Source organism: Telmatherina bonti, assembly GCF_933228915.1.
Source record: "Telmatherina bonti genome assembly, chromosome: 17".
NCBI classification, from domain to species: domain Eukaryota; kingdom Metazoa; phylum Chordata; class Actinopteri; order Atheriniformes; family Telmatherinidae; genus Telmatherina; species Telmatherina bonti.
In genome coordinates, this window is record NC_136615.1 from 28999659 (window position 1) to 29025852 (window position 26194).

At 41.3% G+C, this 26194-nt stretch overlaps 1 protein-coding gene across 1 annotated transcript; it reads right to left on the reverse strand.

The window, feature by feature from the left end:
- Nucleotides 1–4121: 4121 nt before the first annotated feature.
- On the reverse strand, nt 4122–26005 carry man1b1a (mannosidase, alpha, class 1B, member 1a). The gene is made up of 14 exons (XM_079256783.1): nt 25874–26005; nt 24488–24625; nt 18779–18887; nt 18382–18572; nt 15260–15408; nt 15031–15149; nt 13180–13371; nt 11378–11526; nt 11080–11268; nt 9164–9354; nt 8720–8840; nt 8283–8477; nt 5090–5221; nt 4122–4837 (listed from the first exon to the last, which is right to left on the reverse strand). The coding sequence occupies exons 2-14, from the start codon at nt 24587–24589 to the stop codon at nt 4628–4630; spliced, it is 2049 nt and encodes a 682-aa protein (XP_079112909.1). The 5' UTR covers nt 24590–24625; nt 25874–26005; the 3' UTR covers nt 4122–4627.
- Between the last annotated feature and the right edge of the window lie 189 nt (nt 26006–26194).

Here is a 26194-nt window from a genome sequence, read left to right on the forward strand (position 1 = left end):
CCACTTTGTCTTTGTCCGTTGTCTTCATCTTGAAGATTGCTGGGACAGTCAGGACGTTGGTTCAGGTTAAAATTAGATCATGTTACCAACGGCTTCTTGTTTATTTAGCAACAGCAATCACGGCAAAGCGGCTCCGCACACGAGCTCCAACTGACCAGAATCTAACCAAGAAGAGCCTCGACTCCCTGCACACATACACACACTTCCACCCAGCTCCTTTTGGTGCAAACACAAGCTACTTTTCTTCACATCTTTCAGTAAAACTCCTGGCTTGTGCTTCCTTAAGTCTGACTTTATGAGGAACTCTGAAGTAAACTCGATTTGTTTCACAGTTTGAATGACTGGAGCAACTTCAGTCTAAAGCTCATGTAGATGTGACATCTGGAGTGGTCATTTCATGTTAATTATATTAATTTTATATAAAACTTATGTTAACTTCACGTATTACTTTTACAGAAATGCTCTCAAGTCATTCCTGAGGTCAGTTAATGCTGAGTTTTTCCTCAACAGGATGCTTTGTCTGCACTATGCAGTCTTTTTTTCCCCTGACAAAGCATCTGCACTTTGAGCTCCCAAAGTCATAAAGCATGATGGGATGTGTAGTTTATCATGGAGGGGTAAACAGCCTATACATCCAGAGATGGTCTGTGTCATACACGCTCTGGTGCAAACCTTTGATAAAACCATTTATCTCACGTTGAAAGCAAACAGATTTGCTGTGAACAATGATGCGTTTCTCTCTAAGGTTTAAAAAGCAGCTTGTATCGCTTTCTCAGATCAGAACTCTGTCGGGTACGGTCGTCTGAAAGGTTTCTCCGGTCGCAACCACAACTTCTTTGTTCCTCTTTTATTCATCTGTCTATTTATTTGGTAATCTTTTTTCCAACTCATCCAGACTCTTGTCATTTTCTCCACAACACATCGCACAAATATAAGGAATTATTTATTCCACGTCCACAAGACAAGTTTAGATGCATCTAACGTTTTTTTTTTTTGTTTGTTTTGGGCATCTTCTCCACATGAAACCTCCATATTTGGAGCCTAAAAGTGCTTTTTGGTGCATTTCTGCAGCAGTGTTGCAGCAGTTTCAGTGTTTTTTTTTTTAGTTTATTTCAATGATTTAATCTTGAAAGAAACCTTTTAAAATAAAACCTGTTTTGTCTTCATGTGGATGTAGCCACATGACTCGTCATTCACCAACTGCAGAAGGGAACCTTAACATGCATGATCATGTTAACGGAGGCAGAAATGCAAAATCCATTTTGCAACTCATGTAAACACCAAAACCAGAACATGGTCTCAGTGAGAGGGTAAGCAGCTGGAATAGTTCTCATGTAAGTCGATTTATATTCCATCTCTGCAGCGCTTCTTCCAACAGATGAAAGGCGTCTGAGAACGATCCATTGAAATAAAAAAACTTCAAAAGAAAACGACTGTGAAAGGTGAAACCCTTTACAGTAAAGCAGCAAAGTACTGATTAGCTTCCACAACCTGAACACAGCGTTGTGTTAAATGTTCCACACTGAACACTGATTTGACATTAAAACACGACTGTGTAAAAGCGATAAACATGGCCGCAGGCTGCTATAAAGCAGCTCATCCTGAAGCCCAAAGCGTCACTTATTAAAGTTAAAAGCAGATATTTACGCTGCTGAGGTTTGCGGCATTTATTTAAAGAACTTGACAATTTCTTGAGGGGAAAAAAAAACAAACAAATCATAAATAAATAACGGCGAGGTGGTAATGGCAGCTACATACCGTTTACCATAAACTGTTTTTGTCAATGAGATGATTTAAATCAAAAAGTCATCTATTTAAGTCCAGCATGGTATGTTTTCCCTGACACAGGAAAAAGTAGTGATGACATATAAATGCAAGGCAGCCTTCATTAACCCCCCTTCGTATGACAAAACAAAAACAAAAACAAACACAAGAACACATAAATCTACCATCAAGTGCGTCTATGTAACGAAAATATGAAAGGAAGAATAAATTACTGGGCAAAATGTTTACATTCAACTTATTACGCAACCATAATCCAGTATCAGATCTTTGTCCGATGTCTCACTCAGTTATGTTTACGTGACACCGGGAAAAAAAACAATTGGTGTTCAAGTTTAAAAATGCATGTAAACACATTAGTCTGATTAAAACTGTACAAAGTTAGACTAGATAATTCAATAGGAGGTTTGGATTACTCCAATAACTAGACTCAAAGTAGAGGAGATGTTGTTCACATGCTCCACGGTTTCCAGGGTAACACTCAGGAAAAAGATGCTGCTACACAAAAGAAGAAGCGGCCGATAACAACACACAAGAAAAAATATCCATGTTTTAGTAAAAACTGTAAAGCACTTGGGAAATGTAGCAGGCTGTGAATTGGTCCAATTCACCTCTGGACGTGGTGATAAGTCAACACAAACTAAATTGATTTACTTATTTTGGGTTGTCACGTTGTGCTAGCTAGCATTATGGCCAAGCGGCAACTTTCAGCTGGAGTCTATGCAGAAGTGCCAAAGATTGCAGTTCCCCCCTCATCCACTAGGGGCTCCAAAACAGAGCAAATCCCCATTGACTCCCATGTTAGAAAGACCAACTTCACAGCAGAAATAAACATGTTTAAAGCCTGGTACAAAAATCCGTTTTAGTTTTAATAGGTCAGGTTCTTGACATTTGTGATGGGAGTGAATTTTTCTTTTGTAACTCCTCCGTTTACAACCAATTTCATCTCAAAATTTGGCATAATTAGGGGCGTGTCCTTTTGATTGACAGGTAACCGATTTCCGTTTCAAGAAGTAGGACAGTGGAACAACTGCAGTTTTTAGCCAGTTAACAGCGCGACTTAGCTTTAGCCTGCTTTCTTTTGTTGGTTGGTTAGCTCCTGGTTAGCTTGGATAGCTCTTAGCTACAGGCAGGTCAGCATTTGCAAGGTGTTAATCATCCACTCCCACGCTCACAGCCCACGTCTCAGCTCTACCTCTGTGCATTTTTGTATTTTCCAGTAGAGACAGCCCTTGTAATGCTGCCAAGATGGCGATAGTAGGAATCACCCAATGAGCTTCCATTCAGTTCTTTAGAAGCCTACAGGTGACGTCATGGAGGCACCGTCCATCTTTTATATAAAGTCTATGGTTGCGCCATCAGACATACTTTAGTCAAAGCCTCGATTCCCCTCCTGTGTATGTATACTGGACCAAGAACAGCAATCTAATTTATCAGGCAGGCACTGACTGAACCACCTGCTCAACTTTACCATAGGGTCGGTATCCAACAGGTTTGGGTGCGTTTCCCTCTTAAAACACACGTGATTCAAATCAAAAGGAACCAGCAGCTTCTTGTTCACCTATTAATGGTGTGTTGGAGCAGGGAGACAACAAAAGCCTACAGGGTACCAGCCCTTGAGGACGAGAGTTTGACATCTGTTCATGACCAACCTGCTATTTGACAATCACTGCTACATATGCAGTATAAATACTTGCTAGACATTTAGGTCTATGCAGAGTATTCATTACCAACGTAATGCTGTTTACTGTTCAAATTAATAAAACAAAAAATCTGGTCAACTAGAAAAGGTCTGATACACAGCAGCAGAAGGGGTTCAAGTTTCTGATTTATAAAGCATTTTGTGAACATCAATCATCATAAAACTGACTGGAGTTGGGTTGTTAAGTAGGAAAGGTTGTAAACAAAACTTCACAGTAAGCAAGTTTTCATTTGTTTTGTTTTTTTTGTTTTGTTTTTTTTAAATCAAGAAGAGGCAAAAGATCCTCTCCTGTGATGTCTTTTTTTTTTTTTTTTTTTTTTTAAAAACTTGATTCATACCAAGGGGAATGGACACACTTCTGAAATTTGTGCCAGACTGTGATTAAGACGACATGACAACGAACTGTTGCTGTCCATTTCCACTAAAGTTTAAAGTCATTCCTGAAGAAAAGCCCATTTTCCTCCTGGATGTCCACTGCAGCTGTTGTTTTTTTCCCTTCATGGTGCAAAAGGGAATCTGATTGACATTTATTTTACAGTGGAAAAATCTTTTCAGATTTGCTTCGCTGGCAGCTAACCACAGTGGTTCTGCTAAAGCAGGTGGAAAAACAGTCCTGTGCACTTCATGGACTCCTGAACAGAAGCTGCTGCTGTGGACTGTACACGAACAAGCACAGATCCAGTAGCTTCAACCAAATACAAGATGGCTTTAAATCACTGTACACCAGCCAGCTTTAAGTGCCCTAACAAGTCATTTCAAGTCTTAATTTAATAAAAGACATGCATGTTCAGTATAAGTTAACACCCCCACCTTCATCCTTTTAGACTTTTCTGCTTACAAAATGAATTAAAGCCAAAGGTGAAAACATACAAAAGTCCTTCCAATCACCCAAGTGATAAACTGCTTTTTACAGAGTTTTTCCATTAGAGGCCAGCTCTGTCGCGAAGCTTTTCCTTAGGAAAAATAAAGTCTGTGGAAAAATCACAACCGGCACAAATCGAGTGGAACTCCACCTCATATCAAAGTACAGCAAAAATCTCCTTCTCTGCTTCCAACAGCAGTCCAGCTTGGACGGTTTCTCAGAAAGGCAGCCGGCTCCACGGGTTGGATTTTTTTCCCCCAGGCGTCTCCGCCACGGTGACATCACTTCGGCGGAGAAGGCCAGATGGGCAGAGGATGGGCCTCTGTGTTGAAGACATACTTGTCTAGACTGATCAGCTCCATGTCGTCAGAGAAGAGCAGATACAAGTATTTCAGGGTCTCGCCCAGGAAGAAGCTCTCCATCTTGTCTCGGGGTCCGGGGTTTTCAGGGTCACAGACGTTGTTAATGGATGTGTAACCACCACCAGGGACCTGAAGGAGTGGAGCCATTTAGTTAGGTTGTTAATGCCCCTATTAGGAGGCAGAATAATTAATCATTATCAGAGTTCAGCTTCCATCAAGCCACCAGACGTTACATGCATGTAAAAACATAACTCAATATTCCTGCATGCGCCAGCAGAGAGGCCAGAACCAAGACAGACTTTGATATTGTCTCATAATTTTCAGGTAAATCTAAAACTGTGGTCATTATGAGAAGGCTGCTGTGTGGAAAGCGGCAGGTACCTTTGTGTATTTATTGAAGCTCTGCAGTATGTCCCAGCCCCAGTCTCTGTACTTGGTGTCCTTGGTGAATCTGTACATGTAGAAAAGACTCTCCACCGTTTCTGGCCTCAGCAGGTTGTGTCTGTCAGCAGGCTGGAGGATAACAATCAGCATTTTACTTAGACCTTAACCAGGCGTCCCACAGAAACAAAATGACATTTTTAGGACAAGTTATAATGAGAAAACCATCAGTGAGCCATGATAGAGATTAAAAACAAACAAAAAAAAAAGATCAGGGGAAGAACAGACGATTGGCTAATCATAGTGGTCAGAAATAAAAACAGCAAACAGAAACATTTAGCTTCACAAAATTGGGGAATAAAAAATTGTTTCTATTTTAATATTTTAAAAAATCTTTTAGAGTTTAAATCACCCAAATCATCAACCTGTCCTGACAAAACATGATCCCAAGCATGTGGAAATCAGCTGTTGTTGCTCCCATTTTCAAGAGTGGAGATCCTCCTTCCATGTCCAGCTACAGACCCATCTGTAGTCTTCCCACAGCGTCAAAGATCGCAGAGAAACTTGTATCAAAACGAATTATCAACCATCTCAACTGCACACCCTATACTCTGCAAACATTTCCACCGTTTCCTTCTTCACTTCTTAGAAATTATCACTGTGTTGATTAATGTTTAAAGACGAATCTCGTAACTTTCTGACCTTAAAACTCTACGTTCGACTGGTTCGATGACATAGTGACATCTACCGGGCATTTCTCAGCATTTCCAAGCTGAGAAACTTTTTCATCTGGGACGCTGCGTAATGTTGCAGCACAATTCTGCTTCACACACTAGAAATTGGATATAAACACACCGACTGTTTTGCTGATTCAGCAAAAAACACAAGAAGATTAAAATAGAGAAAGACTAAACAAGAGTCATCGTAAGATAGTCTTTTGTCACTGGGAAAATGCTTCTGTAGGGTGTCTTCATCTTGGATTGCTATTGGCTTGTCGATGGTAGAATTGAGACATCAGAGCAGTTATGACTCAAATATCTGGTGTATAAATTCAATGTGACAAAAAAAAATATATTTTTTTTTTTACTTCCATAATCTAATTATTTGACCTGTGAGTTGAATGAAATTAGTTTCTAGAGTTAACAAAAGATCCTAAAACCTTCTGCTGTTACAATCATGACGATGGGAAAGACATGATAACACACTGCTTTCCACACGTCCCCCCCGTCCCGCAGCATAAAAACATCTCCATTTTTCCAAGTTTAACTTCAATCCATCGATAGCGTTAAAAGCTGCCAAGATAATCATTTTCCTTGCATCTCATTACAACCCAATGACTGGTCAGATTGAATGGAACAAAACACTAAACCAGATAATGACCCAGTTTCATTGGTCCGACATCTGGTGGGATGTGCGCTGCAGGTCTGCATCTTGCTCATAAAGCCAGCTTGTTAACCAACTAGACATCCCAAAAGTGCCAATGTGCACAAACTTTAATGAATATCCCATCTGAACACACCAACATGGATTTAACTGGACTGCTTCATGGGGTGTGTGTAGGAAAACGACCTTCTGGTACATAGTACCAACTACTGAGTACCACCCACAAACCGACAAGCTGCCTGGACATCCAAATGAGACCCAAAAGTCCGCGTTTCCTAAATCTGGCCATTAAGATGAACCTAATTGGGTTTTGTAAAGAACTCCAGTGGATTTTCTCCTCAGAGCTGCTGTTTGGCAGTGAGCTGCTTCCAGCTTTTCAGGATCTGCTGAGAGGAAAACCGAGAGGAAGACGGGAGCTCAAGTATGAAGAAAGCTCGGTGCGTTCCGGATCAGAAAACCCTCTTTTGGGAGCTTTTCATTGGAGAATTTGCTCCTTGCCAAGGTCATTGTGTCATCACACAGAGATTGTGTTGGCCTAGAGCCAGCCAGATGGCCCCCATGCCTGTCTCAGAGTCTGTTCTGAGGAATGAACCCAGAAAGAGCCTTATTATCCCATAAAAGCAGCTCACCGGGAAGAGGGGTGGAATGGAGAGGGGAGCCTTCTGTTCTGTTCTGCTGCTGGTTGACGTTGCTCAACTCGAGATGGTTTTGTTTGAGCTTTCAACCTGTGGAAAATGAAAATTTTTCCCTCCACTTCCTCCATAAGCTTATGCAAGGAGAGACCAACAGGTTTGTCTGAAACTAGATTTGTCTTATTGGTTCATCCCTCAGATCCTGCAATGAACTGGCGAGCTGTCCGGGGTGTACCCTGCCTTTCGCCCCAAGACTGCTGGGATAGGCTCCAGCTTCCCTGCGACCCTTCCTCGGACTAAGCAGTTAGGATAACGGATGGATGGGTTTGTTGAGATGTTCTGCATTAAATATTGTGGAGTAGGACCAAAAAAAAACCGTGGAAAAGCTACAACCAGCCTTTCCAGTGCCGCCATGCACGAACATATTCAAGTGCATGTTCTAAAGGGGTTGGTTTAATCTGAGTTGGTCAAATGAAAATCAATCCATTTGGCTTTTTATGTTTACGATTTTTTTTAAAATTATTTTGAAAAAGGGGGGAGGAACAATCCTTCCACTTCTTAGCAACAAAAGGAAAGAAAGAACAAAACAAATGGCCGAGAACTTCTTAACCAGCTCTCTCTCCCAACCCCCCATACCCTCCCCTTCCATCTCCATTTCTCATTTGTTCTGGATAAGTCTAAACATTTGTTTTAATTGGAGTTAACAACTCAAAGTATAAAAACAAACTTGGCTTTAAAGGCCAACATTTGTTTCTTTAGTTTTTAAACATTAAATCTGCCTGAGCTCATTATCAACTGCAAGGTAATAACAGAAGCGGTGGAGGCAGGAGCAGTGCGACGGGTGCTATAAGAAACCGAGAGGCCTGAGGAGGGTTGGGAAGGTTTAAGTCTGTACTCGCTCAACAAATGCAGCCCGGATGAATGAAACCTTCCCAAGTAGTTTCGCTAACACATCTACAATGCGTTCTCATTGATTTCCGTTACTTTAGATGGTTTGAAATCCCACATTGCGTCAATACTTGGAATGACATAAAACCCATGTTTATGCTGGATTTGCTTATACAGACAGAGTCAAACACAGCTGGAATCATAGCAAGTCACTGTGAAGAGCCGCTAGCCGCTAACTGCTAACCGCTAACCGCTACCGATGATAAGCTCAACTTTGCTCTGAGCCTCACCTTGACGACAACATCATGGCCGTCGGTGTCCTGCAGGCTGAAGTGTGCGATCTCCGGACTTAACCCAGTCTCCATTTGTTTGTACATCTGGTGACACGTCTCCATCAGCTGCGTAGCCAGATCCATGTGGTCACCTGGGAGGCCATTATGGACCCCCAGAGCCAAAGTTCCTGGCAAGAAGCAAACCAGGTGATCCTGGAAGAGCAGAGATGGTAAGAGAGAAGAAATCAAGAAGAAGTCGGAGAATGAAAAGATAACGATGTCAGCAGGAGCTGGTCAGAGGATGACAAACTGAGATGTGACAAAAGTGCAGAAGCACATTGATCTTACAAGGCGGACTTTGCCTGCTGATGACTGAAAGTAGAAGTGTGTATTGGCAAGAGGCTAAAGCGGAGGTGAGAAGAAACACAAAAGCTGTCGGTGAGAATTTCGCTCACCATCTTGGGGTTGAAGCGGTTGTGAGACAGTTCTCCAACGAAGGTCAACCTGCTGGGGCCAGTCTGCCTGACGAGGTGTTTTTTCACTCCCTCCACCGCCTGAAGGTAGTCCTCCAACAAACTGGACAAAAAACACAACATTAATTATAAATTTCCATTTAAATAAATGATTGTTTTATAAGTTCTAATTTTTCATTAACAGATTAAATACATTTATTTCACTTATACAGATCTCTATTAAATGAAGCATCTAAAATTTTAATATTTCAATTCAATACATATCAGATGATTAATAAATTAAATCAATTTCTTTTACTTTAAATTAATCAAAGGCAGTTGATTATTCAAGGTGTTTCTGGTGAAAATTGTTTATTTTTATAATCATCGCAACAGATGATGGAAAGTTGAAATGTTTTGACACTGTAGAGGTAAAATTGCCATTACTCGTCTTCTGTCTTGCCCCCCTGGATCCACTGTTTGAGCAAGTATTCGTAGTAGCTGTCTGCTCTGGCCCCGAGCGTGTAGACCCCTTTGTGGGTGAACTGGCCGCTGTTGGTGTTGATGAACATGGGCACCAGGCCGTCGTGTTTGCCCGGCAGCTTGTGGACAAGCTTCATTACCTCATTCACAACGTCCTGAAGAAATAATTACATGAAGAAAGAAAAAGAAAGGTTCTGTCAGGATGTGATATGATGATGTTTGGGTGAATATGTGCAAAACACAGTTATAAACACTTATTCACTGGAAACAAATGTACAACTCAAACCTTCGATGATGCAACATTAATCCAAAGGAAACGTCACAAGGAATCATTATTCCAGTTCAACTCAGACTCAGTCAAACATTTCCAGGCTTATAAACTGATTCCACGATGGATGTGAAACACAATTTGGCTGATGATTGTTGCAACTGGTACATCTGACTGGTACAGGGTTGCACCACCTTCTTCCCTCAGAAATGCCTTCATTCTTGGTGTCACAGATCCAACAAGGTGGAAACATTCCTGAGATTTTGCTCCATGTTGACATGAAGCATCACACAGTTGCTGCACATCTCCCGTTCCACCACTAGGGGCTGCAACGATTGGTTGATGTTGTCGACAAAAATCAACAATAACAATAGTTGACAATGAATTCCATTGTCGCCAGAAGCGTTTTTCCAATGGAGTGAAGCATCTCACCTAATCATTATCCCTGCCGAGTCGCATACATGCATAATAACGTCTCTGCTTTGTGGTGTCCGCAACAACAACACATACCAAAAGGTCTCAAGTTTGGGAATATTTTCCATTAGAAGATACTACACTGTGGTCATTAATGGATGGACATGGTCAGCAGCAATACTCAGGTAGGTTGTGCTGGTGAAACCTGCCATGATGGTACTAAGGGCCCTCAAATGTGCCAATGTCCCCCACATCTCCCACCACCAGCAGCCTGAACTGTTACAAGGCATGATGGATCCATGTTTTAGTGTTGTTCCACCAAATTCTCACTACCGTGTGTATCTGGAAGTGAAATGGAGACTCAGACCAGTTCTGGTGACACTGTGTGAATTGTAGACTCAGTTTCCTGTTCTTAGCTGTTCTTCTTAGCAAAGTGTGTTCAGTGACAGGCTTCTTCAAGTCCGCTGTAAGACTGAGAGACACAGAAGATAATTTCTGCCAGCAGCCATCAGCCTCCGGAACAAGACCTCCTCATATTAATTATCTACTACTACAATATTGAATTTCCCATTGGGGATTAATAAAGTATTTTTCATTTCATTTCAGTAGCTGACAGGAGTGGCACCCGGTGAGGTATTCTGCTGCTGTAGACCATCTGCTTGGAGTGTGGACGCGTTGTGTTCTCATACATTATATTCTGCATACACTTGTTGAAAGCAGTGTTTTATTTGAGTTCCTGTTGTCTTTCTATCATCTCCAACCAGTCTGCCCAGTCTCTTCTGACATCAGGACATTCTGGTCCAGACAACTGCTGCTAACTGGATAGTTTCTCTCTTCAGACCATTCTCTATAAACCCTGGAGATGGTTGTGTGTGAAAATCCCAGTAGATCAGCAGATACTCTCAGACCAACAACCATGCCACATTTAAAGTCACTTAAATCTCCTTTCTTTTCATCCTGATGTTCAGTTTGAACTTCACCAAATCATCTCAGCCACGTCTACGTGACTAAATGCAGTTAACAGCTGCTGTGTAATTGGCTATTAACTATTCGTGTTGACAAGCCGATGAAAAGGTGCACCTAAATTTTTTGATCCGTGTAGACATTCAGAAAAACTACCTTCAATCATTTTAAAATTCATTTTAAAAGGGCATGTAAAGCCCATTTTAGAGTGGCAAAGCAGTCAAGGAGTCCAAACCTGATACTGCGGGTCCTGTGTGAGATGACTGAGCTCTCTGAATTCCAGCTGAATGCTCGTGACTTCGGCTAGAGTGCTGTCCGAGGTCCATCTCGGTGGGTGAGCGGTTCCTTTCCCAATGTTGACATCCGAGAACGGGATCTTTGAGGGTGTTCTAAAGGCCGGCATCAATCTGGACCCAAGGTCTTTCTTTATGTGAGAAGAAGAAAGACAGTTATGGGGGTGGGGTGGCAGACTGTTTAACAGCTCAGGTATTTCTAAATCCATTGGCTATGTTTTAGTAGAAAAGAAGACTTACGGCTTTGTCTAAGAAAAGCTGGTCTCCTGTTAGATGGTAGCTGCTCAGCAGCCCTCCCAGGACCCGGATGGTTGTTTCAAACAGATTCACATCGACGTTCTTGTTGAAGGACAGCTCTGTCTCAATCCACTTCTTTGCCTCTGCAAACTCTGAGTCAAGAGAAATAACATAAATCATATGAGAGGAGGAAATCGAGTAACAAACTTTAGAATCAAGAAACCACAGTTAACAGGTCACCTGGTACAGAGGTAATCCTAAAGCTTTATTTTCCCCCTTCTTTCCACATTTTCTGTTGTGGAAAACATCCCGACTTGTTACAGGTCTAAAAAAATCCCAACCATCTGAACCAAATCACTACAAACCTGTTTCCTTGACATCTCAACAAAGCCTTTGAGAGACTGTTTTTGGCTCTTCTGAATAAAAGCAAACACCTTTCAGGATCCAGTTTGCTAATGGTAATGGGCTTGAGGCTGAAGACACCATCATCTACCTGCGTCATAGAGCCCAGTCTCATCTGGACCAATCAGACAGCACTGTGAGGATTATGCTCTTTTCATTTCTCAAGTGCTTTTAATGGAATTTAGCTTCTGTGATATGAGAGAGGCTTCACAAATTCCAGGTAGACAACCACCTGGATTTATGCCTAGCTAACATATACACACACACCACAGGTTGTGAGACTAAAAGGTTGTGTGTCTTAGATCGTGTTTAGCAGCAGTGGAGCCTAGGGCTGCTCAATTATGACAAAAATTATAATCACGATTTTTCTGGCTGAAATTGAGATTTCGATTATTTAACACAATTATCCAGTATTTTTAAACAAGGCTGCGTGTCGTGGTGTTCTCCACTCCGTGTCGCACATTATAACCGTCTAATGCACGGTTCTGAGTTTTTTTAATCGCTTTTACTGCTTATATAGGAACTATTTTACGTTGGCCTCGATGTACGTTTTATGCCAAACAACCGCTGTCAAGCTGCAACGCATTTTTCTCATTCACCTGTTAAAAGACAGCTGATAAACGCGCTGCTATGGTAATGCCCCGTAACAAAGACATATTACAGAGCGTAGAGACGCAAAGAGCTTAGGGACGCAAAGAGCAAAGAGCGTAGAGACTCAAAGAGCGTAGAGACTCAAAGAGCGCAGCTGACGCAAAGAGCGTGGAGACGCAAAGAACGTAAAGATGCAAAGAGCGTAGGGACGCAAAGAGCGTAGGGACGCAAAGAGCGTAAAGACTCAAAGAGCGTAGAGACACAAAGAGCGTAGAGACACAAAGAGCGCAGCTGACGCAAAGAGCGTGGAGACTCAAAGAGCGTAGAGACTCAAAGAGCGCAGCTGACGCAAAGAGCGTAGGGACACAAAGAACGTAAAGATGCAAAGAGCGTAGGGACGCAAAGAACGTAAAGATGCAAAGAGCGTAGGGACGCAAAGAGCGTAGAGACTCAAAGAGCGCAGCTGACGCAAAGAGCGTGGAGACGCAAAGAACGTAAAGATGCAAAGAGCGTAGGGATGCAAAGAGCGTAGGGACGCAAAGAGCGTAGAGACACAAAGAGCGTAGAGACACAAAGAGCGTAGAGACACAAAGAGCGCAGCTGACGCAAAGAGCGTAGAGACACAAAGAGCGTAGAGACACAAAGAGCGTAGAGACACAAAGAGCGTAGAGACACAAAGAGCGCAGCTGACGCAAAGAGCGTAGAGATGCAAAGAGCGTAGGGACGCAAACAGCGTAGGGACGCAAACAGCGTTCCTTGTAAACGTTTCCTGTTCATATTTGAGATGAAAATCAAGAACACCAATGCAATACCTTCTTTAAGGCCCAGAATCCACATGGTGTCCAGTGAGTCGATCAGTGTCAAACCCAGTCCAAACCATTCACCAAAAGACTTGGAAATGGGCTTCAGCTCATCATGACCCCAGGCGTAATCCTTATAGCCTTTCCACGCATGCCTGAAGGCATCGCGTACTGCCTCCAGTCTGTCCACTGCTCCAGTTGGAACTACCAGCAAAGACACAAAATGAAAATGTGTTTCTTTTAAGAAGCAATCTCAAGAATTTTCTGATTGTTTTGCAGTCGATGGAAATGTTTCAGCAGAGCAGGATTTAAAACTGACGCATGAGTCTGTGGATGAGTACAAATCAGGTCTATTTTTATAATCATCCCAACACTGTGGAGCCAACAATCATTGGCTCCTGGTGAGAAGTCTGCTGCTGAAGAATCAACAAGTCTTAGTCTTTCTGAAAAACTGGTTAAACTGGGCACTGGGGTGGAGACTGCACTGACTAATTAGAGAAATATAAAAGTAGATTTTATATGATGGTGGTGGGTTGATAAAAAGCAGTGTGAAGTTATTCAGATCATTTAATTTCTTTTTTTGATTTGTTTTTATCTAATAATAAATAAATGTGGGCGTTAGTGGGTTAAACTTCTGGTAGTCATGCATACTGACAGGCTACAGACTGTGACCTTTACAAGGGAGCACCAGTCTTAGATTCTTACACTGGCTTACAGTTACATTTTAGACCATGATTATTGCTGATAAGCCTCCTTATGGTTCTGGGCCAGAATATAATCAGAGGCCACTTTATCAGGTCCACCCTGCTAGCACCGTGTTGGACCCTCTGTCTCCAGAATTGACTTAATTCATGGTGTCACAGATTCAACAAAGAGTTGGAAACATTCCTCAGAGATTTTACTCCATATTTACATGAAGCATCACACAGTTGCTGCACATCCATGATGAGAATCTCTTGTTGCACCACGCCTCAAAGCCGCTCTACTGGACTGGGAACTGGTGACTAGGGCACCAATTCTCGGGCCGACTTTTGCCTCCATTTGACGCTGCATTTGCGGCTTTTGCTCGTTGAGTCTATTCTTTATTCTGTATTCTTTATGCTGATTCTTGCGGAAGTGATAAATTAAGTTAGTCCTGTCGGAGTCTGTTGCTGGGACTGTGAGCTAGTCTGTTGTTGGTTCCACGTCGGTCTTTTTATATCCTAACCACATCCATGAGACAGAAATGTCTTCTCTTCTATGAACAAGCTAATCAGTTTGGGTTGGATGGTCATCTTTTCGTGCATTGCCCTGCTCTGAAACGTGTCTGCTACCGTCTTTTTCCATGATTGCTTATATATTGCAGCGTGCATGATGTAAAGCGCATCTTGATGTAAAATTCTGCTGTAAAGCACCTTATCTTGGTGTAAACGATAGAGCTTCATTTGAAACAACAGACATTTTCCATCATCCAAAGAATATATGTCATCATATCGCCCAGCTCTACTGGTGACTGTGGAGGCCGTTGAAGTAAAGTGAAGTGCACAGAATGATGTCGATGCTCAGTTTAAACTTAACCAAGTCAGTGTGATCACATTTATGTGTCTAAATGCAGCCACGTCATTGGTTAATTATCTATTTGTGTTAACAAGGAGTTGAACAGGTGGACCAAATACAGTGGCCGGTGTGTACAAGGCCTTTAATCTTTATCTAAAATCAGAATTAAACAGCTTTTACAAAAATAAAAATGTATATATTCGATGCATTTTACAACAGAGCTAATACGTCTAATTAAGGAAAAACTGTCAATTAAACTGCCATTAATTATGTTTGCAAATAACCACTGGTTAAAAAAAAAAAAAAAAAAAAAAAAAGTCTGCTGACCTTCCTGTGGGACTGAGGCTGCAGGGTTGACTGGTACAGGAGGAGCTGCAGCATCTTTCTCATTGGCTGAGGGTGGAAGCTCTGTGGCCTGGTCAGCTTCAATCATCGCTCCTCTCCAGCTGTGTGGTTAAACCCCATTTTACAACCACATTATTTATCATCTACAAAACACATCGCCATAATAATATGGCATGACTGCAACAGATAAAAAGAAAAACACGTGGATCACCTGACAATTTTCTTTTCTTTGTCCTCCTCTTCCTCTCCTACTTCATCTTGAACCACCTCTTGCTCTCGATTGTCGCCACCGGCAGTGTCAGAAACATTCCCATCTTTTTGTAGGCTTGGCGGACCTCTTTTGTTTATAAATGGTTTTCTCTGCAGTTAAATACACAAGGAACAAAATGTCAAAAGAAATATCTAAAAATCATGTTTCATGTTTAAAAATATTTTATTCAGGAGACATTACAACATCATCAAATGTTGCATGCGGAACACCAACCCTTGCAAAAAACAACAACAAATTGTTTAGCTTTAACCCACACAGACCCAACCGATGAAAAAATGTTATGATAATTCAAATGATTTCATATGAGGTCTTTGTTTATCCCTGGAACAAAATGTAACATAAAAAGTACCAACATTTTTTGGGATTTTTACCATTTATTACCCAAGCAGCAACCTCTGGCCGTTAAAAGTAAAGCCTACGTTGAAGTGTAGTTCCCCCTACATCCACTAGGGGCACCAACACAGAGCAAATCCCCAATGTTTATATTATGTTTATATCTGCTGTGACCAACGTCACAGCAGATATAAACATGTTTATAGTCTGGTACAAATATCCATTTTCAGTTTAATAGGTCAGGTTCACCTTGCCATGGTTACCATGACAACTGTAGGGGGAGTGAATATATATATATATATATATATATATATATATATATATATATATATATATATATATATATATATATATATATATGTGTATGTATGTATGTATATAAATTTTCTGTTTATAACCAATTTGATCATCAAAATTTGGTATAATTATGGACGTGTCCTTTTGATTGACAGGTACACAATATCCTGCTGCAAGAAGGCAGAGTGTAGCACAACCACAGTTATTGCCTATTAACAGTGTGATTGAGTTTTACCCCACCTACCTCTGTTCGCCTGTTAGCCCCTGTTAGCTCGGTTAGCTCTTAACTGCAGTCAGGTAGGAGTTTGATAATTGTAAATCATCCACCCCAAGCTCACAGCCCCCCCTTCTCAGCTTTACCTCTTAAACTATTTTTGTATTTTCTAGCAAAGAAACATGTGACACTACTAAGATGGTGACTGTGGTAACCACCCAATGCAATTCACTTCAGCTCTTCCGAAATCTACGAGTTCACAGAGGTTCTATCCATTTTTTTTACATCCTGTCTATGTTATTCCCACGAGATGTGTCAAAATTTGAATAGTTGTAATCTTCTTTCTGGTGTCCACTAAGGGGCAGAAGACAAAAATCTGATTGTTCCAACAGGGTTTTAAGAAAAGTTTGTACCATAAAGTGATACCAAATGTCCCAAAAACTATGTGTCATGTATGTCACACTGGGCTCTTATTGATAAATGGTGTGTCCCCTGCTCCACAGGATGGCCTCTCTCATCCCTAACCAGGAGGATGGGTGTCAGATTTTTCTAAAACAAACTTTTTATTTGCAAGACATTGTGACAGTTTCCACTTTACACCTAAGTCCACATCACATCAGCTTGGGTCAGAGAAGACATGCTGCTTCTGGGTCTTACATATGGATTAATTTGAATAACAGAGTTTAAGCTCACAGTTGTTTTCAACTACAAGCTTTGTTAGCTGACAGAGGTATTTTAGAAATTCCCTGACTCCAAACAATACTTTCCTTGACAGAATTGTGTGCAAATCATATGGAGTCATATGGAGGTCGATTTATGGCCGTGTTTATTGGCACAGTAATCTGTTGTGAACATTTACCATCATTGGGCTGCATCAGTACGTTCTGCTCTTCAAATGATATGTGCCAGAGCAATAAACAGAGCATGCAGTGGGGAATCTGACCTCTGTAAGACTCAGCCACTGTGGGATCTTCGTTTAAAACTAGGGTTTGCCATTTAGAGGGGTTTTTGAGCCAGGCCGATTAAATCTGATGAGTCAATCAGTCATGAGGGCTTCATTAGTTTGTGTACTGGAGCAGTTGCTTTAACGGGGGAGTGAAACACCACCACCTCCCACAAAACAAATGTTTAGTGACAGCAAACCCAGTTTTTTTTCTATTTTCTTTCTATCTGGTCCTTTTACTCCTCTAGTGTAAGAAATTAAGTGAAGTGTGGTTCAGCGAATCCTTATCGTACTGGTGGAACTGCTGTAAGTTAGCTTCATCCTGCACAATGCCCACAAAGCCCATTTGACTTTGTAGTCGAGTCAAGTGAAACACTATTATGCTCTCTTTGTTATAATGCCTTTGCAAACACCTGCTCCGGTCTGTTGCTTGTGTTGTAGGTGCAAAGTTGGAGAGAATCAGTCCTGTAAACACAAGTCTGCACGCCTCCACATAGCAACGGCGTGCAGTAAGGGCAGGCAGAAAGGAATTGTAAGTAAAAATAGTGATAATTAGTTTTTAAATAGTTTTTAGCCAATAAGATAGAACCAGTTGGACTGGCAGCGGAAAAACAAATAGATCACCTTGGTAAACAAATAAGGGTGCATTCACATCAGGATAATCCACTAGAATCGGTCCGATTGGGGACTCAGCTCAGTAGGGGGGTGTATCCATGGGGACTGAAATCGTGTTCACGCTACACTTTGGTCAAAGGCGCCAAACCTTTACAATAATATATTCTTATTCTCACCAAAGGTGGCGCTGCACTGGTATTTAGCAAAAGCGAGGACAAGACCTGCACGAAGAAGAAAAATATGCCGCGAGTTAAACATGGAGATGAAACTATCGCTGTTTTGGGTTTTTATTGTGTCTTATGGCAGTATACTGCCGAAATACACTGCAACATGGACGCAGTATAAACAACAGACGAGGCAGAGGGCAATCGCTCTGATTTATCCACAACGCTAAGCTGCGCCAAATGCAGTAAGTCTTTTTTTTGTAGTCTGCTTCTTGCATTTGGTCCGCTTGAAGCTGACAAGAGATCTGCGTTTGCTGGCAGACCAAGTCTGCTTCTTTGATCCAAATCAGAAATCGTTTGCCGCATTCACATTTCCCCAAACGAAGCGGACTTTCCGAGCAAGTGGACTCGGATTTGGATCAAAAAGAATGCGAATGTGCCCTAAGACCATGTCAGACGGGGATCCTGACACCTTTAATCCAGTTACAACACTAACCTTACTGGGAGGTTTAGCCAGAATCGGGATATTTGGTCCTTTGGGCTCTGCCACAGCATCAAGACCCACAGCTGACACCAGATGTGGCCCCACCACAGGAGCTGGAGCTTTACCTACAGGTGGATTTAACCCGGGGTTCAGGCCTGGAGGAATGACATTTGGCTCCATCCATACCTCCCTGTCAGACAACCCTACACACACACACACACACACACACACACACACACACACACACACACAGGACAAGAAAACAAGACAAAACATTCACTCTGTGGCATATGACAACAGCATGTAGCCACTGTTAGACCATGATCCTAAAGTTGACAACATACAGAAGTTAAAAACTCAGAGCGAAGGCTGCTGACAGCTGCCTGTGTGCTTATGAGCCTAGCATTACCTCTCCACTGCTCTGTGATGCTGGGATACGAGAGCAGGCCTAAAATGAGCAGCAGAGCCAGCAGGAACAGGATGAGGCTTCGCTGGAGCCGAGACAGCTGCTTCCATTTCTGTGGGAAGAGAAACAAACTACTAACTACAATCAAGCATGTCTAACAGCTTCAAACTGCAATCACAGATGGCAAATCAGAGCTTCCTCCCAAAATATCTGTGTAATCACTCTGTGCTCTCTTTAACAGAGAGGAAGCATGAAGGAGGGAGGTCTGATGGCCGTTCTCACCCTGTACAAACTCCACATCTCGCTTCACTCGACTGTGCTGCTGTGAGCACAAAGACGGAGCACAAATAAATCATCTTGTGCCGGTGCTGAGGGAGGGACTAAATCAGAGTCTCTCAGGAGAAAAGACCAGAGTTACCTGCTCTAATTAACACCTGTGCAACCTCATGAAACGATTGAACCATCTTGTGAAAGCTGCAGTGAATACAAACAGGCTTTTCTCAGGCGGCAGGACCAAAATGTGAAAACCCCACTCCATCTGACCGTCAGGTTCATACCGGTATAGTTACCATGCTGTGTGTAGTTTGTGGCAATATGTTTATGCAGGTAAGTATTATCCACAGAGTGTGTATTCTGCTTCATACCAACAACAGCTAAACCAAATTGGTTCAGCTGCTGCTGTTCTAGACGTGTGAAGTGTGTGAAGGTGGAGGTCTTCGTTCAAGGCTCCATATTTCGTTCAGCATTATTTAACATTTAGATGAACCATACAATCCAACATGAAGCCAACTCTAACAGCCGCCTGTATGCCGATGATACTACTGTTTACACTTCTGGTTTCTCTCAACTCTTGTCTGCAAATTAGCTTTAGTTTTACTCAACAGGCTTTTTCAGATCGTAAATTTAACATTGAACACAAGCAAAAAAAAAAACAAATGTGTCAGAAGCACTCTCCCAAGACCTGAGTGTGAAGCAAAATCATTTCACTGAAAGTGTTCTGGCATTACTTCTCTGCTCTCAAAAGTTTTCTTTTTTTTTTTTTTTTTTTTACCGTAAAAACTCCTCACTGACACACCAAACATTTATTCATTCATTTCCAGAACCACTTGTTCCAATTAAGTGTCACAGGAAAGCTGGAGCCTATCCCAGCAATCACTGGGTGAGAGGCAGGATACTAGGGGTGTGAAAATCAAACAAAAAAATCCAATATCGGGATTTTTTTCTTTCACATTTTCTATTTTTTTTTTTTTTGTTAAAAAAAAAAAATATATATATATATATATATATTTTTTTTTCCAAATAAATAAAAAAATAAATTTTTTGCAATTTTTTTTTTTTTTTTTTTTAATTGATCTTTTTACTTGTCTTCTTGGGCATTATAGCAGCAGAATGATGGTCTGGCTACTGTGTTGTTTTTTTCCTGATTTAAATTAAGAAAAAATGACTAGCAAAAAAATGTTTTCTACATTTTTGTGTTTTGTCTACAAAAATCAGTATTATCAAAGAATTGTGAGAATCACAATTTAAAGCGAATCGGTACCCAAACAAATCGGGATTGAATCAGGACAGAAGCATATCATTACAGCCCTACAGGATACACCTTGGACAAGTCGCCAGTCCATCGTAGGGTCACAACAAACATCTATTGGTTGAATTCCAGTTCTCCCAGTCCCAAGTTGAAAACACTCCTTCATAAATTGGGCTTTATAACGGAGTCTCCAATTAGTGTTCCTTGTATCAGCTGGCAACTTGGCCCCATTTTTACTCTCGTCAACAAACACACTGATATCTGTCGAATTATAAAACCCTAAAACCTGTTACATACTCCACGAGACGCAAGAACTGAGTTCTTGTTCTCGAGGCTGCAAGAACAAGAAAAAACGTCTTGTTCGGCAGGTCCATACATACTCCACGAGAAGCCCGTCTGCAGCGGGGAGGGATCACTGCGGAGGGGCGATGTCTGCTTTATGTGCAATGAACCCGGTTGTTACCACCGCCGAGGAGGTTGTTTTTCCCGGCGTCTTTTTGCTCAAGATAACTTAAAAGGTTACGGACGGATTTTTATAAATATTTCAAGAGTTGTTGCAAATGCAAAAATGAAAAACTGATTAAATTTTGGTGGTGATCCAGATCACCGTTTGGATCCAGGATTCTTTAACATTGTGCTTGGCGGAGGTTTCCGCTCTCCGAGTGATTTTATAGTTTCATATTTAACGAGCAACTTCGTCCGCAGCAGGGCGGGTCGTGCACGCGGCTGGGTCCGAGTGTTTTAAAAACACATGTAAAAATGTTCGTACTTTCTCACCACCTCCATCAGCTGTTTTATCAAAACAATCCGTTTTGCCGGCAACAGCAAACACACGGAAGCAGCAACTCCGCCTCATGCTTTCTCAGTGTTAACCACGCCCACCACAAATGTCCAACCAATCACACGATACTTCTCGCAGCCCCGCAAGAAAAAAAATTTTCTTCTCGGAGCCTCGAGAACAAGAAAAAAGTTCTCGCTTCTCGTGGAGTATGTAACAGGCTTAACAGGCAAAACCATTTTTGTACCTTCGCCAAATTCTCAACTTCCATAACATTCGCCATACTCTTCAATCAAGTAGCTGCCTGAATCTGCTTTCTCCTAAAGTCTGCACAAACTTCGTTCTTCATCTTTTCATTTCCTGCTGCTTCTGACTGAAATCACACGCAGCAGAAAAAACATCTCAGTTCTTTTTCACCACTCTTATTTTAAAAAATACAGTAAAGTAAGCAGTCCACGGCTGTAGTTTTAGCTACAGATAGTGGAACTGTTTTACGTTGAAATTAAATGAAAATGTATTGTTAAATCTTTTAGTTTATTTTCTGTGCTTCCTGCCAGGTTGTCATTGTGACTGACATTTTGTTCTTAACTGACTCATGCTGCTAAATAAAGGTTTAAATGATAGCTTTACATAACAAACCAAAGCGTGAAAACAAGCAAACTGCAAACAGCACTTGGAGATACTCCAAAGGTCACTGAAATGTTTCCATCCCCCATTATTTAGCAACCACAGCAGACGGCATGATAAGTTGTCTGACCAGTTGTACAAGGACGGAACATGAAACCTCTGAACAAGTACGTGTCCTTGTTTTCACACCCCCGAAGCAAAATGCACCAAACATCAAGATAACGCTTGAAATGAATAAAGAAAATGCTACCGAGAGACATGGAGACGAAGACATTTTGGGAAAGCAGAAGTGTAAACTGTCAGAAACCTGAGTGAGACAAAAACAATCCACCATACAAATATTTCCATTCTGTTCATTTTCATTTAAATTTATCTTCATACTATCATTTTCATACATATATATTATTATTACATACTATTATATACATACTTATATATTATAACATACTATCATATACATACTTTGTATAATTATATACATATGCCATACTATTATATACTTACTTACATGCTATTATATACATACTTCATACCACTATATACATACATAATATAAGGGTTGGGTTTCATTTGAGAGTAGTGCCAGAGAGACAAGACAGCTCTCATCCTGTGTTTGTGAAAGGCTGCAGACACCAGTTGGACACCAGTTAGCCAACAGTCCCAGTCCAGCTGCAGTCTTGTTGAGCTGAGAGTTTAATTTAGACTATTTTTATGCTCAACATCTGCAGGGTTTGGCCGAGTCCTTGACCAGAGTAAAAATGCTTCGGAGGAGAGTAAGATGTAAACAACCCCTGCAGAGCGTTGCATTCTGCTGAACCCGTTTCCCTGCAGAGGCTAAATAAGTTTGTACATTTATTTCTCACTGATGATTTTATGTAGAATTTGCACAAAACAAGCAGAGAGCCTCAGCTTAGCTGTTCTACTTTCTAGTCTTGGTGTAAATCAACAACAGCTGATAAAATTCATGAAAAGCAAAATATATCCCTGTACAGGCATGTGCAATCTGCTGTACTGTAGAGCCCCCATGTCTTGTAGATTAAACTAATCACTATTTTCCTTCCTTTGTTAAGTCTTAGTTCACATCCAACGTCCAAACAAAAACTTGAAAAGACCTTCAGAAAACTGGGAGAACTGCTGCTGAAGACCACTTGTAAAGATTACAGGAGAGTCTGGCTCCTCTGAAGCAAATACAGACATGAAGGTTGTCTTGATACTTTCGGAAACTGCTGTAATTTATGTTTCAGAACTGAAGGTGCATTTTTGCTTTATGACGGTCCTGACAGTTTGCAGACAATTTATCTCAGCTTTTCCAGAATGCTGGAAGTAGAGCAGAGTTTACTCTGACTGTAGACTCCTTAAGCCACGACTGCTAGCATCCGACTGGCTGGTTATGTAACTGACTAGATGGATTATCTCCATCTTTATATGACGCATCTGGTTTTCCAGCTAATTGATTCCTCTCTCTTCCCTTCTTACATCTCCTCTACTGTGGAGCATCTTAATCTCAGAAAAAAAAAACAGACCTCTTAGCAACCTTGAGAGCTCTACATGCCCAATTACATCAGTGATAAAAAAAACGCATACAGTTAATCTCACCATCTTTCATCTGACTTCCACAATGCGTCTTTGGGTGAAGTTGAATGTAGGATCATCGTCCTTAGAAAACACAACTTGTGCTACAAGTCTAGCACAATGACTCGTAAGACATTCAGTATTTTCAAGCTGAAAACCTTCCTTTTTTCATGAATCTTATAGTTACGATATAAAGGTCTCCTGAGGTGGAGTCTGCATGTACGGGACCCAACTGTCCAGGTTATGCTCTTTGCTCTTATAGTTATGGGTAGTCTAGCCATCCATTACTTATGTAGCAATGGGGATGTTACCTGATGCACTGAGAAGTACCTTGCTCTATTTCTCTAATATATTAATGTATAAATATATGACAATATTGCCATCTCTAACTTATTTCTCCTTTTTTCCGCAGGTCTTCCTGAATAAGTGCAGTTGTACATGTTGATCTGTCTTTCCTGTCGTCTCCAGCCCAACCAGTCGAGGCAGATGGCTGCCCTCCCTGAGCCGGGTTCTGCCGGATGTTTTCTTCTTGTTAAATGGGAGTTTTTTCCTTCCCACTGTCGCCACGTGCATGCTCAGGATGGGGGATTGGATCAAAGTCATGCTTCGATGCAATCAGTTGGTTTCTATTATAGGATATGTAGGAATTGGCTTGAAATGATGAGTATGTAAGTGTGACAACATTGTTGTGAAGTGGCGCTATATAAATAAAGCTGAATTGAATTGAATTGAATTTTGAACACCTCTAGCTACCAGTTTAAGCTTCGTATCGTTAAAATTAGCTTCTCAGTTCCACAACTACTTCCTGATCATCTGCATCATCGAGTTTCTGCCTTTTGTATACTTTAAAAGGTCATACTTTAATCCATCAAAACGTTCAATCTTTTCTTGACATTTATACTATGACTTTTGGTATTTTGTAACTTTTATAGTTCTGAGGTTTTTAGCATTTCGTAAATCTTGAAAGCATAAAAATGACTGGATGAACCTTGATTAGTGGGTGAAGCAGCAAAGTAACTAAGTTGCATCATGACTTAAAGTATGTGTAGGATCAGCAGAGCTCCATAGTAACCCCAACTTATGCAAACGCGCCTTAATAACCCAAACTGAAGCCTGATTATTGAATGCACATGGATTTGTTGAGCATCAAACGCACAGTCTGTCTGTTTGAGTGGCAAGCCAAAATGTGCATATACACGCCGCTCACCCTCCAGCAGGACTGTCTCCGGTGTTTGCCGTTGTTGTAGGCGTGACTGTGAGGGTCGCCGAGTGTCAGAGCGATGAAGTCCTTTCTGGGAGGCGGATACATCCTCTGATCGGGTAGTATGGTTGTAGATCATAGAACCTGCATGAGGAAAAGTTGAGAAAAATTTTTTTTTAATTAAGATTATTTTTCAAGCATGAAAAAAAACTAAATGAGCAGAAAGTGAAAAGATTTATCATCTCTTAACTTTTACTGAATCTTCTTATTTTGTTCTGTGGTTGGTGTGTAGCCCAGTGTATTTCTGATTAACCCCTAAAAACTGCCACTTTATTAAGTACATGTGATCAGCTGCTTGTTAACACAAATATCTAGTTAATCAATCACATTTAACCACATAGACATGGTGTGTGTCGTGGATCTAAGTTGTGTTTTCTCAGGTTTACTTGAGAATTTTTCATTTATCCAATTCTTCAGCACCACGGACAGTGGACACGTGGCGATTGCCAGGCGCGATCGTTTGCTTGTGCATGATACTGATTACATCTACAAGAAAGGTCAGAGCAGACTGTACTTCTTAAGGAAGCTGAGATGGTTTAACGTCTGCACCAAGATGTTGCATATCTTCTATAAGTCTGTTGTGGAGAGTGCAGTCAGCTTTGCAGCATCTGCTGGGGTAGTAGCATCAGAACCAGAGACTTGAAGAGAATCAACAAAATGATCAAGAAAGCTGGTTCTGTGCTTGGAGTAACTCTGGAGTTGCTGGAGCGGATTGTCCAAAGAAGAATGCTGCACAAGCTGATGAAGATGATGGAGGATTCTTCACACACAGTGATGAAACAACTAAGTGTGTTCAGTCAGAGGCTTCTTCAGGTCCGCTGAAGGACACAGAAGATCATTCCTGCCAGCAGCCTCCGGTACAAGACCTCCTCTAATTAATTATTATATACTACAATATTGAATTTCCATTTGGGGATTAATACATTTTTTCTAATTTAATTTTCATTCATACAAGGTGCTATGACTTGGAAAAAACTTGAAAATGATGTAAACAAGGACTAAAGATTGCTTCCAGAGCCTTTAACACCTTAAACACCGTGAAGAATCGAAAGGAAACATCCGTGATAGTTTTAATATTTACAACAGAATACAAATAGTAAAATAAAATTTAAAAAGCCAATAGATCTGTGCTGTATTTTTGCATTATTTGATCTTCTGGGTCTAAAGTTCCTCCTGAGATGCTACAATGATAATTAGCACGCAAGCTAACACCAAGGTGTTCAAGCTAGGGGAAGCTAAATAGTCGCACCGCCTTCTAATGTTAATAATAACAGCTTTAAACACATAGGTTTAGTGGACTATCTCAAGTCCAACTTTCAGCTTCCTCCTCACCTTTATGACAGGTTGTTCTGCCTCACGGCGGTGGAGCTTTCACGCAACCAGACAGCTGTTAGCTGCGGGAGGCTAGCGAGCCCCTTCGGCTCGTTTCCAGAGGCGTGAGGCTGCCAGAAGCGCAGAGGCGACACACTCCTCTGTCCGACTGGCACACCAAACGACCAGCTGCTACATGAAATGTCAAACAAGTTGAAATGATAGAAAATATGGCTGAAGTTAAAGAACAGACAGCTGGGCGCAGATACGGAAAAGAGCTAGCAAGACTCGGAGCTGAAATTCACGTGACGTGATCACGTGCTCCGAACTTTAACCCTTTGA